At 41.3% G+C, this 13,874-nt stretch overlaps 2 protein-coding genes across 2 annotated transcripts in view; both read right to left on the bottom strand.

The window, feature by feature from the left end:
* Positions 1-1,050: 1,050 nt before the first annotated feature.
* LOC112730083 (uncharacterized) lies at positions 1,051-2,655 on the bottom strand. Its single transcript, XM_025780195.1, has 2 exons — positions 2,334-2,655; positions 1,051-2,069 (listed from the first exon to the last, which is right to left on the bottom strand). The coding sequence occupies exons 1-2, from the start codon at positions 2,653-2,655 to the stop codon at positions 1,051-1,053; spliced, it is 1,341 nt and encodes a 446-aa protein (XP_025635980.1).
* Positions 2,656-5,331: 2,676 nt separating this feature from the next.
* The window catches only part of LOC112730082 (uncharacterized), a 29,276-nt gene continuing 20,733 nt past the window's right edge, over positions 5,332-13,874 (bottom strand). The window contains exon 2 of the mRNA XM_025780194.1: positions 5,332-5,477. Within this exon, the coding sequence (XP_025635979.1) occupies positions 5,332-5,477 (146 nt within the window). The remainder of the gene's footprint in view (positions 5,478-13,874) is intronic.

Raw genomic sequence — 13,874 nt, 5'->3', positions numbered from 1 at the left:
GGTCATCTCCTTAATTTCTTGTATTCCTTCCATTTTTTGCAAGCTTCCTTTCCAATCTTCCACTCATTCATGCCCTATAAAGCCTGAAACATTTAACACACAGATCACGGCATCGAATGGAATATAGGAGAATTAAAATGCATAGTTAAAAGTCTCTTAGGAAGCAAGTTTTCAATCATGTAATAATTTTAGGAAGGAACTATAAATGCATGCTAATCATATGAATAAGTGGGTAAAGATCATGATAAAACCACACAATTAAACACATTATAAACCATAAAATAGTGGTTTATCAACCTCCCCACACTTAAACATTAGCATGTCCTCATGCTTAGTTGAAGGAGATAAAATAAATAAGTAGGAACATGTAAAACTCATGCAATGCAATGCAACCTATATATGTGAATGCAACTATATGATTCTTGTCCACTTGATCAATAGTAAATAAGCTCTTCAAAACAATTACAAATCAAATTCCACTAATTCAATTCTTATACAGTAAGAACAGATAAAAATGCAAGAAGGTAGCTCATGAAAGCAGGGAACATAGAATTTTAAGCATTGAACCCTCACTGATGATGTATGTACGATCTAATCTCTCTAGTGTATAGGGTAATCACTCTATCCTTCTCTAATCGTGCTCTCTAATTTTTGTTCTTTTCCTAACCAATCAACAACATTTAATATACCAATGCAAACATCATGAGGTCTTTTCAAGGTTGTAATGGGGCTAAGGTAATGGTAAGGAAACATATATGGCTAAGTAAGCTTATAAACTGAATCTTTAATTAACCCAAGCTTTAACATAACACACACACACACACACACACACACACACACACACACACACACACACACACACACACACACACACACACACACACACACACACACACACACACACACACACACACACACATATATATATATATATATATATATATATATATATATTCTATATAACTTCAATGGTGGGAGCTTCAATAGATGATAAACGGAAAGAGGCATAATGCTAACGCATGCACCAAGGTCGCACATACAATCAATAAATTAGACTCCATCAATGACACAAGAAACTAAACAAGGACCCGGATCAACACACTTTTCCGGAATGGATCCCATCAAAGCCGAAATGGAACTACCCAATGGAATGGTTTCCAACTCATGAAATTTATCTTTGTTCATACACAAGTCTTTAAGAAATTTTGTATATTTAGGCACTTGATGTATAGCATCAAAGAGGGGGATAGTTACCTCCACTTTCTTGAACATCTTTACCATTGTTGGATCAAGTTCCACACGCTTCTTAGCCTTTCTTGCCAATGTAGGAAATGGAATTGATTGAGCCACTTCCTCCAAGATTTGCTCCTTCATAGAAACGTCACTCCTTGGTAGAGGGTCTTCATCTTCAACTATTATATGTGACTCCTCCTCCTCTTCAATTTCTTCTATATTAACTCTATCTTCCTCTTGAGTGACTTTCATTGGACTAGGTGTCTTTGAATCACTTTCCTTCAATTGAGTTCCAGACCTCAAGGTTACGGTGTTGATGCCACCCTTGGAATTGGGTAGAGGTTGAGAGGGTATGGCACTAGAAGTTGAGGCTTGAAGGGTGGGAGTAGAAGGTGGCTCCATGCGAGCAATGAGAGCTTGGAGGGTAGAAGTGTGACCATTAAGACTTGAGTTGAGTGTGTTTTGGAGTTCTTTTTGTCCTTGGAGTATGGACCGGAGTGTGTCATCTTGGTTTGGGGATGTGGAAGGATAGGTGATTTGTGGTGCTTGGGGTTCGTTAGGTGGAAGTGGTTGTCTATGAGGTGGTACGTAGGTTTGATAGTTCCTTTCTTGATTTGGTTGTTGGTTTGGAGGGTTTTGTGAATAGCAGTTTTGTGGAGTGTTGTTGTTCCACCTTTGGTTGCCTCCATTATCCCTTCCTCCTTGTTGATAATTGTCCCGCCAACTTTTGTTGGAGTTATCCCTCCATCCTTGATTAGAGTTGTTACTCCCTTGGTTATAGTTGCCTCCTTGTTGGGGGTACCCTTGGTTATAATTGCTCCCTTGATTATGGTATCCTTGATTAGCACGTTCATAGTAGGAGCGATCATAAAAGTTGTGGGTAGCCGCTAGAGTGTTATCTTCTTAGAGACTTGGACATTCATCCGTGTAGTGGGAGTAGCATGAGTAAATGTCACAAACTTTTTGGGGGACCAATTGTTGACATTGTTGGTTTTGAGGAGGTAGTGGTTGTTGGGATGGAGGTTGTTGTTGATTCACATGGAGTTGCTTTAGAAGGCTTGTCATCTCACACAAGGTCTTAGTAAGGGTAGCAGTCTCACCACTAGAAGAAACTTCATTCACGGCCCTTGGACGGTTGACTCTCCGTCTAGCATGTTGAGTGGACTCGGCCAAGTTGGTAATGAGTTGCCATGCCTCCTCAGCCATCCTATACTTTGACAAAGAACCATTGCTTGAAGCATCCAACAAATTCTTATCTTGCTCCCTCATGCCTTGGCACACAAAGCTAAGCAAGACTTGAGTGTCAATCATGTGGTTGGGGCATGAATCAAGGAGTTTGCGAAACCGTTCCCAATATTCATACAAAGTTTCCATCTCGCTTTGTACAATACATGAGATCTCCTTCCTTAGCTTGTCCGTCATTTCCACGGGCATGAATTTATCAAGGAATTATCTTCTAAGCAAGTCCCAATCGGACACAACATCACTAGGTAAGGTATAGAACCACTCCTTTGCTCTTCCCTCAAGAGAGAAAGAGAAGGCAAACAACCATATAGCCACTTCATCGGATCTTTCCCCCTAGTAGTCGAGCATACACCATGAAAGTCCTTGAGGTGTCTAATTGGATCTTGTGCGGGAAATCAATAGAACTTTCGTAAGAGATTGATGAGAGCGGTCTTGAGTTCAAAGTTTGCATTCAAGTTAGGATGAAGCACATGTAGAGGTTGGAGAACAAAATCCGGTGCACCTGCTTCCTTGAGGGTAACTCTCCTTTGAGCGGACATGTTGTCAATACCTAGATCAAAAGAAGAACTATTAGTAGTATCAACGGAAGAGTAATTAGTGCCTTCGTTGGATGACGATGATATGGTTGGTGAATTGGTAAAAACCTTTTCACCTTCCTCAAAGACTCACCGCCTCCGAGCTTTCCTAATATGAAGCAAAGTTCTTTCAATTTCCAAATCAAATGGTGCTAAGCTTGGGTTTGGTAGTGAGCGCGTCATACAATGAAGGAGGTAAAAAGTTCATGACATCAATTGGTATCTAAGCAAAGACTAATCCTAACTATCAATCAAACAAACAAACAATCAATTAATAGAAAAATGCAAGTATTCACATATTAACATATTCACACTAACCAATGGAATGGCACACATAAGCAAATTCCCTGGCAACGGCGCCATTTTGATGAACGGACATATTCTTATGCCGGTTAGAAACTAGTAATGAATCCGATCGTGAGTATAGTCTAACCAACACGCGAATATCGCATCAAACAATTCTAAAATCTATGACCGAGAGTATTGATCCCGGGTCGTTCTCCCTAGGAATTGCTTTAGAATATGCATCATTGATTAGGAAAGCTTTTATGGTTTTGAGAGTTGGTGCAAGAATTCAAGATAGCAAAGCAAACAACAATTAATTGAGATAAAAGCCTTGGCTAAGGTAAGCATTGGAAGTTCCATCATTATATTTTCCTTCAATTATGATAAGAGTTGATTATTGCTTCACTTAGTTAACTCCCTAATAATGGAGGAAAGTCAAGTGAGAGTAACTAGCTTGAGTCACAAGTCCTAGTCTCACCCTAGGGAAGTCTAGCTTTAGTGCACTCCAATAACTCAACCCCTAAGCCAAGTAAGAGGAATCTACTCCATAGCTAGGGTTGTCATTATCACAAACAATTGGTAGGCAATGATGGAAAACATGATATAATTGAGAAAAGAGAATTGAATTAAAGCTATCTAATCCAAACAATCATCAACAATCAAACAATTGAATGAAACTTCAATTCATTAATCCAAATTCAAAGTAACTAAGTCAACCAAATCTAGATCTAAGGATTTGAATCAAAAGAGCATCAATTAAGAGTAGAAGAAGAATAGATCTACAACTTGTACCAAAGCAAAAGTGAATTAACAATGGATCTCACCAAGAAATCAAAGGAGAATTGCAATAGAGGAAGTGAAATTCTAGAGAGAAGTTGAAGTTTCTCTCTCTAAAAACAAAATCTAACTAACTCCCTAAAATATCTAGAATTATGACTAATTGTCCTCACACCCTAATCCTTGGTCTTCTTAATCTTTTCCCTCTAAAATATGCTCCAAAACAGGGCCTAGGAACCCCCTGAAATCGCTGGTCACGTGTTCCTTTTAAAAAATTATGTGTGCACATCGACGCGTACGCGCACTGCACGCGTACGCGTCCTTGGGTCTTTTGCGATCTGCGCGCAGGCGTAAGGTGCGCGCGAGCGTCATAAGGAATATGGCCCAACCATATAGGCACACCGGCTCCTCGCTCGGCTCCACTGCGCTGTCTCTGGATGAGCGCATCCACGCGTACGCGTACGGTGCGCGTGCGCGTGCATGTCCAAACTCCAATTCTTTGATTTGTTCCATACTCCTTCCATTCATGCATGCTTCCTTCATTCCTCTTAGCCATTTTTTCCCTATAACTTCTGAAATCACTTAACAAACGGATCAAGGCATCTAATGGTAATAGAGGAGGATTACAATATCTCAATTTTGATGTAAAAGAAGCATATTTTCATCTATGAGGTAAAATGGGAAAGGAACACAAAATCATGCAGTTTTTATATGAATAAGTATGAAAGATCATTGATAAAACCCTTAGATTCTATAGATGATAAACCCTAAAAATGGGGTTTATCAAGTAGCTGAGTGAATTGATGGCCTCAATCATGCACATGCATTCATACATATAACAATGGACATATAGAGTCAAACAAATTAAGGATCACAATCGTAGAGAGAGAACAATGCACACAAGAAGGGAAGTAAGTGGTTATAAAATGTAACCACGCAATTAGGCTCAAGTCTCGCTTGCTTGTGTTCTTGGCTCAAAATCGATGTTCCAAATTACATTCTTCGAACAAGCATAGCATAAAAAATTTTTAAAATTGGTAGGGTTGCCCTAAAATTCTAGTTCTAGGAGAGAAGTCATTACTCTAACCAAGTGGATTTATAACAGATGTCAAAAATGAAAAACCTAATATGCAATCTATCCTAATTAAGAAAAGTGATCCAAAATTTATTTGGGTGCTACCTATGAAGACCGGTCGGCCGACCGACCTCCCCATACTTAGAAGTTGGCACGGTCCTCCGAGCCTTGAGTGAGACGCAGAGGTTGATCGGCTCCCGAGTGTCCATCATCTTCTCCATTATTATTGCTATCTTCATTGTCGGTGCCGGTGGATGTGGAGATTTCCAATTCTTCCATAGGTGGTGCTAAGCAATTCAGAAGCTTTTTGACAAAAGTGTATCAGCATTGATTGCGCCGCTCATAATGATCAAGCTTCTTGTGGAGGTCCTCTATGCGTTGCAAGGATGATTTTGGTGCGGTTGATGTGGTGGGAATGCTCATGGGGATGGCTGAGTTTGGTCCCTCGGTGTCCGCCGGAGGATAAAGATATCTCCCGTTTGGAATAACATCGCCGTCCATCGGGATCATGGCCCTCCGATCCTTGGTCTCTCGGGGACACCGGCTGCGGCAACTAAGTCGGTCACTAGAGCGGGAAAGGGTAGGTTCCCCTTAGCGTGGATGCGGCCCATAGCTTGGCGAATGAGACAGAGAATATGTACCGGTCTCTCTGTGAGGACACACCAAACCAACAAGGCTAACTCGGCAGTAATTGATGAGCCATGGGTGCTAGGGAGCACATAATGGGCTAGAATTTGCGCCCATGCCTGAGCCTCTCTGGTGAGAAAATGTGCGTCAATTCCCTTGGGCCTCGACCTCATCCTTTCTCAAATCCAGAATGATTCGTGTGTAGCAATGACCTTGAGGATGGCATCCCAATTAAACTCATATTCGTAGCGTGCCGACAAAATCTCTTGATATGCATCAATTCCATCCGCTAACGGTCCGGTCTTAAGCACACTTTGAATGGCCTCGTCTGTGACGAGAACTTGCCTTCGGCGCACAAATACCGATGCAAGGGAGGAGGAGTGGTAGTTAGTGTAGAATTCTTTCACCCAGGACAAGTTTGCTTCCCGTGGCTTCCTCAATAGGAACTCCCATTGTCGCCGCTCGATGCGGGGCATGATGAGCGGAATGACATGAGCCAGAGGGGCTAGAAGAGGCTCCGTATGATAGTTTCTTGGTTTGATTAAGGGGTAGACAAGTTCGCAAGAGCAGTTGGGGAACTTGTTTGGATCCCTTGCCGGATTGTCCTTTTCCAAAACATCAATGTTAGCAACACTTCTTGTCTTATTGAGGAGGGGCTTGGCTCTAGGTTCTTGTCAAAATGAAGGGCTTGTTGTGCTTTGCTAGCCGACCGGAGCGGTGCCTTCTTAGATGTCTTCCCTTTGTCTTTCTTGGCAACCATCCTAGGAGAGAGGGAAAGGTGGCAAAATTAAACTTAAAGAAGCACCAAGAAATAATAATCATGCAAGTGATAAAGCATAAGAGAATAAGTGACTTAGACACATGACAGCTGCAACATGTAACTAAGGAAATATTGAAGATCATGGTTAATCACTAGCATGTGATGTATCAGTGGTATATGCATGCAAACAAAAAGCATGAGAAGCATACACTCTTAACATCAATAACAAGAGGTGAGTATTAGGGGATGAGCATGTAGAAATGAACTAAGAAGTGTAGCAAGCTTAATGCCCAGATGAACAAGCAAGTGAATGAGAAAGAACACTCAAATGGAAAACACTAAGTCAAAGTAACTCCAAAAAGTCATGTGGGTCTTCCATCAAACACTTGGTGTGCATCCCTTTGTATGACGAAAATTGAGAAAATGGCAACAATGTAACATCCCATAATCATCATAAATCATCAAAGCATACCACACATTGCATGAAAAAGCAATTAAGAGCATCCAACTCCACAATACAAGAGTAGCCCCTACTTTTAACACCCATAAGAAAAAAATTAAAGAGAAAGAAAATCTAACAAATCAAGTAAACATGAATGAAAACTAACTAAGAGGAAGAGTAAGGGAATGTAGCTAATGAAAAAAAGATGGATGAGAAAACTAAACAAGTAAATGAATGAAAAATACCTTGAGAGGAAGAAGAGAAATGAGGTATGTAAGTGAGAGAAAAGGTAGTGAAGAGTAAGAGAGAGGAGAGGAGAAAGAGAGGTGTGGGACCGCCGGAAGTGGTGGTTGCCACCGGTGGTGGCGAAGAGAGATGGTAGAGATGGTAGAAGGAGTAGAAGGGAAGAAGAAGGGTGGTGGTAAAAAGAAGGAAAGGAAATGAAGGAAAGAGGCACGCTCTAATGCAATTGGTTCACGAAACCGAGGCGCGTGCATGGGCAGAAATCAACAGGGGCGCGGACACGCACAGTGCGTGGATGCGCGAAGTGGCGAAACGCAGGTGTGCGCGCGAGCGCCAGATGTGCGTGAGCGTGCATATGAGTTGTGCCCTCAGCACAGGTTGGGCACAACTTTGGCTCAACTCTCAGGAAAAAGTACCGGAAAAGGAAGTTGTAGGATCGACGCGGACGCGCACGGTGCGCTGGCGCGTCGATATGCATTTTGATTGAGGTGCGCGTACGCGCAAGTCGAATTAGGCCATTGGCATGATACTAGCCCAACTTGGGCATAACTCTCAGAAAAATGGCTCAGGATTTCAAATCGCATTATTAGCGCATACGAGCGTAGTGCACATACGCGCGCTTTTGCGCAAATGGGCCATGGACGCGTACGCGCCAGGTGCGCGCACGCGCGACTGTGTTTGTGCCTAGGGTGCAGAATTTGTACAACTCTCTCGAAAATGACCCAGGAACATGAAGAATGCCTAATTATCATGAACTTAATGGCCAAACAAGCCAAAGGGGTCAAAAACACCCAAAACTCAATGCAAAACCTAAAAAAGGGGTGTTCTCCTACCACAAAATCAATTCATCCATTGAAAAATCAATGCAAGTCTTCATGAACAAGTTATCTAAGGTAGCCACAATCAACTCTAATCAAGCAAAACTATAGCTAAGCAATCACAAAACAAAGAAGAGTTCAAGAACTATATACAAAAGGGTAAGAAAGGATAGATCTCACCATGGTGGGGTGTCTCCCACCTAGCACTTTTGTTTAATGTCCTTAAGTTGGACTTCCACTAGCTCATTGCTCTTTGCCAAGAGGTGCATCATCCAAAAGGAATACCTCAATCTCTTTGTTGCTCTTCATTTGCTCACCATGATACAACTTGAGACGGTGCCCATTGACCTTGAAGATATCCGGACTTGAGGGGTGGCGCAAATGCTAAACCCTATAGGGTTCCACTTTCACTACTTCATATCGGCCTTCCTGTAACGACCCAATTTTCAGTATGCCTAGGAGATACCAGAAACGGAGTGCTACCAATTTTTCATCCTAATTATTATCTATTATTTATTATATGAGCCTGATTCGATGTTAAAAGCATAGTTAGTTAGCGAGGTACTTTTTTTTTGAAAATGTTTGAATTAATAAATAGAATCATTTATAATCAATTCACAAATAATAACATATAAAACAGTTATAAACAACCACATATAAATACATCACAAGTAGTTGAATATAGACTGTTAGTTAGAACACCCCTAGATATAGCTAAATGATATCTATATACATATATATACATACAACATCCCAGGTCCTGACCTGTTTAAGAGGTCCCTAAGCTGGCACCTAGGCTAGCCTAGACTCTATACTCACCTAGTCCCTCTAAACTACTAAACTGAGGGAAAGTACGTTCTAAGTCTTCAAAACTCAAGTCAAGTGGAGCATCATCAAAAGGTAGAACATCATCTGCTACTCCTCTGTAGGATCAGACATTGCCATAGGACATCTCTCTGGTACCTCATGAAGTAGCCACACAACAGGAGTCTCGTACACAGGATTTAGGTTAAAGTTCACGTACAAACGGGGTGTAAACATCGGCTGGTCTCATAGTATATACATATAAACAGAGAATGATATTCACCCTAGACTCAGAAGACTACTGATGCACGAAATTGTGATCTCAGGCAACGGCACCAAAAACTCTGTACGCACGTCTTAATAAATCGTTTTTCATTCACAACTTCGATACAACTAACCAGCAAGTGCACTGGGTCGTCCAAGTAATAAACCTTTACGTGAGTAAGGGTCGATCCCACGGAGATTGTTGGTATGAAGCAAGCTATGGTCACCTTGTAAATCTCAGTCAGGCGGATATCAAAAGGTTATGGAGTTTTCGAACATAAATAATAAATAGATAGAAAATAAGAATAGAAACACTTATGTAATTCATTGGTGAGAATTTCAGATAAGCGTATAGAGATGCTTTCGTTCCTCTGAATCTTTGCTTTCCCGCTGTCTTCATCCAATCAGTCTTACTCCTTTCTATGGCTGGCTTTATGTAAGGACATCACCGTTGTCAATAGCTACTTTTAATCCTCTCTGGAAAATGGTCCGATGCGCTGTCACTGCATGGCTAATTGTCTCGAGGCGTCACCCTTGTCAATGGCTGCATCCCATCCTCTTGTGAAAATGGTCCAAATGCTCTGTCACAGCACGGCTAATCATCTGAGGTTCTCGATCATACTGGAATAGGATTCACCCTCCTTTTACGTCTGTCAATACGTCCAGCACTCGCAAGTTTGAAGTTCGTCACAGTCATTCAATCGCAGAGTCTTACTCGGAATACCACAGACAAGGTTTAGACTTTCCGGACTCTCATGAATGCCACCATCAATCTAGCTTATACCACGAAGATTCTGATTAAGAGATCCAAGAGATACTCATTCAATCTAAAGTGGAACGGAAGTGGTTGTCAGGCACGCGTTCGTGGGGGAATGATGATGATTGTCACGTTCATCACATTCAGGTTGAAGTGCGAATGAATATCTTAGAAGCGGAATAAGTTGAATTGAATAGAAAAAAAGTAGTACTTTGCATTAATCTTTGAAGAACAGCAGAGCTCCACACCTTAATCTATGGAGTGCAGAAACTCTACCGTATGAAAATACATAAGTGATAATGGTTCAGGCATGGCCGAATGGCCAGCCCCAATGAAAGTCTAAGATAGCATAAAACTGATCAAAGATAATGTCTAATATAATAGTAAAAAGTCCTATTTATAATAAACTAGTTACTAGGGTTTACAGAAGTAAGTAATTGCTGCATAAATCCACTTCCGGGGCCCACTTGGTGTGTGCTTGGGCTGAGCTTGAATGTTACACGTGTAGAGGTCAGTCTTGGAGTTGAACGCCAGTTTGTAACGTATTTCTGGCGTTCAACTCTGGCTTGTGACGTGTTTCTGGCGTTTAACTCCAGACAGCAGCATAGAACTGGCGTTCAACGCCCTTTTACGTCATCTAAAATCGGCCAAAGTATGGACTATTATATATTGCTGGAAAGCCCTGGATGTCTACTTTCCAACGCAATTGGAAGCGCGCCATTTTGAGTTCTGTAGCTCCAGAAAATCCACTTTGAGTGCAGGGAGGTCAGAATCCAACAGCATCAGCAGTCCTTCTTCAACCTCTAAATCTGATTTTTGCTCAAGTCCCTCAATTTCAGCCAGAAAATACCTGAAATCACAAAAAAACACACAAACTCATAGTAAAATCCAGAAATGTGAATTTAACATAAAAACTAATAAAAATATCCCTAAAAGTAACTAGATTCTACTAAAAACATACTAAAAACAATGCCAAAAAGCGTATAAATTATCCGCTCATCACAACACCAAACTTAAATTGTTGCTTGTCCCCAAGCAACTGAAAATCAAATAGAATAAAAAGAAGAGAATATACTATAAATTCCAAACTATCAATGAAACATAGCTCCAATTAAATGAGCGGGACTTGTAGCTTTTTGCCTCTTGAATAGTTTTGGCATCTCACTTTATCCATTGAAGTTCAGAATGATTGGCATCTATAGGAACTCAGAGTTCAGATAGTGTTATTGATTCTCTTAGTTCAGCATGATGATTCTTGAACACAGCTATTTTATGAGTCTTGGCCATGGCCCTAAGCACTTTGTTTTCCAGTATTACCACCGGATACATAAATGCCACAGACACATAATTGGGTGAACCTTTTCAGATTGTGACTCAGTTTTGCTAAAGTCCTGAATTCGAGGTGTCCAGGGTTCTTAAGCACACTCTTCTTTTGCTTTGGACCTTGCCTTTAACCGCTCAGTCTCAAGTTTTCACTTGACACCTTCACGCCACAAGCACATGGTTAGGGACAGCTTGGTTTAGCCGCTTAGGCCAGGATTTTATTCCGTTAGGCCCTCCTATCCACTGATGCTCAAAGCCTTGGGATCCTTTTTATTTACCCTTGCCTTTTGGTTTTAAGGGTTATTGACTTTTTGCTCTTGCCTCTTGGTTTTAAGAGCTTTTGGCTTTTTCTGCTTGCTTTTTCTTTTTATTTTTTTTCGCCTATATTTTTTTTCTCTTTTTTTTTCTGCAAGCTTTGTTCTTTGCTGCTTTTTCTTGCTTCAAGAATCATTTTTATGATTTTTCAGATTATCAAATAACATGTCTCCTTATCATCATTCTTTCAAGAGCTAACATATTTAACATTCTTAAACAACAACTTCAAAAGACATATGCACTATTCAAGCATTCATTCAGAAAACAAGAAGCATTGTCACCACATCAATATAATTAAACTAAGTTCAAGGATAAATTCGAAACTCATGTACTTCTTGTTCTTTTGAATTAAAACAGTTTTCATTTAAGAGAGGTGATGGATTCATAGGACATTCATAACTTTAAGACAAAGTTACTAAAAACTAATGATCATGTAATGAAGACGCAAACATGGATAAGCACTTAACATAGAGAAAACGAAAAACAGAGAATGTAAAAACAAGGAATGAGTCCACCTTAGTGATGGTGGCGTTTCCTTCTTGAGGAACCAATGATGTCCTTGAGCTCTTCTATGTCTCTTCCTTGTCTTTGTTGCTCCTCCCTCATTGCTTTTTGATCTTCTCTTATTTCATGAAGGATGATGGCGTGCTCTTGATGTTCCACCCTTAATTGTCCCATGTTGGAACTTAATTCTCCTAGGGAGGTGTTGATTTGCTCCCAATAGTTTTGTGGAGGAAAATGCATTTGAGGCATCTCCGGGATCTCATGGTGATGAGCTTCATGCGTCACTTGAGATCCATGAATGGGCTCTCTTGCTTGCTCCATCCTTTTCTTAGTGATGGGCTTCTCTTCCTCAATGGAAATGTCTCCTTCTATGAAAGCTCCAGCTGAGTAACATAGATGGAAAATAAGATGTGGAAAAGCTAGCCTTGCCCCAGGAGAGGGCTTTTCGGCTATTTTGTAGAGTTCAAGGGAGATGACTTCATGAACTTCTACTTCTTCTCCAATCATGATGCTATGGATCATGATGGCCCGATCCACAGTAACTTCAGATCGGTTGCTAGTGGGGATGATGGAGCGTTGGATGAACTCCAACCATCCTCTAGCCACAGGCTTGAGGTCCAGTCTTCTTAATTGAACCGGCTTGCCTTTGGAGTCAATCTTCCATTGAGCTCCTTCCACACATATGTCCATGAGGACTTGGTCCAACCTTTGATTAAAGTTGACCTTTCTAGTGTAGGGGCGTGCATCTCCTTGCATCATAGGCAAGTTAAACACCAACCTCACATTTTCCAGACTAAAATCTAAGTATTTCCCCCGAACCATTGTAATATAATTCTTTGGGTTTGGGTTCTTACTTTGATCATGGTTCCTAGTGATCCATGCATTGGCATAGAACTCTTGAACCATTAGGATGCCGACTTGTTGGATGGGGTTTGTTAGAACTTCCCAACCTCTTCTTTGGATTTCATGTCGGATCTCCGGATACTCATTCTTCTCGAGCTTGAAAGGGACCTCGGGGATCACCTTCTTCTTGACCACAACATCATAGAAGTGGTCTTGATGAGCTTTGGAGATGAATCTTTCCATCTCCCATGACTCAGAGGTGAAAGCTTTTATCTTCCCTTTCCCTTTTCTAGAGGATTCTCCGGTCTTGGGTGCCATCAATGGTAATGGAAAAACAAAAAGCTTATGCTTTTTCCACACCAAACTTAGAATATTGCTCGCCCTCGAGCAAGAGAAGAAAGAATAGATGAAGAAGAAGAAGAAAATATGGAGGAGAGGGGGGAGGGGTGTATTCGGCCAAGAAGGGGAAGAGAGGGTTATGTTGTGTGAAAATGAAGAATAATGGAGGGCTTTATATAGGGAAGGGAGAGGGGGTAAGGTTCGGCCATAAGGGTGGGTTTTGGGTGGAAAATTGATTTTGAATTTTGAAGGTAGGTGGGGTTTATGAGGTAGGTTTATTGGGAAGAGTGGATGGATGTGAGTGGTGAAGTGGTTATAGGGAAGAGAGATTGAGGTGATTGGTGAAGAGTTTTGGGGAAGAGTGTTTTTGGGATTGTGTGAAAGAGGGGTGAGAAGAAGTGAGTGGAGGTAGGTGGGGATCCTGTGGGGTCCACAGATCCTGAGGTGTTCAAGGATTTACAACCTTGCACCAAATTAGGCATGCAAAACGCCCTTGCACACAACTCTAGGCGTTCAGCGCCAGATTGGTGCTTGTTCTGGGCGTTAAACGCCCATTTGTTGCCCATTTCTGGCGTTGAACGCCAGAACCATGCTTGTTCTGGGCGTTCAGCGCCAGCTCTTCTCCAGGGTGCAATTCTGGCATTC

This window comes from Arachis hypogaea, chromosome 12, assembly GCF_003086295.3.
Source record: "Arachis hypogaea cultivar Tifrunner chromosome 12, arahy.Tifrunner.gnm2.J5K5, whole genome shotgun sequence".
Classification (NCBI taxonomy): Eukaryota; Viridiplantae; Streptophyta; class Magnoliopsida; order Fabales; family Fabaceae; genus Arachis; species Arachis hypogaea.
The sequence above is the reverse complement of the archived record's forward strand: the minus strand, read 5'-3'. Positions and strand labels throughout refer to the sequence as shown.

What these genes read in the sequence shown, in the direction of transcription:
- LOC112730083 (XM_025780195.1), bottom strand. Translation starts at nt 2,655, where the DNA reads ATGACGGACAAGCTAAGGAAGGAGATCTCATGTATTGTACAAAGCGAG. An exon ending in GAATGAAGTTTCTTCTAGTG is followed by an intron (nt 2,070 to 2,333) that starts GTGAGACTGCTA and finishes GTGCTAATCAAG; the next exon opens with GATACCATAATCAAGGGAGC.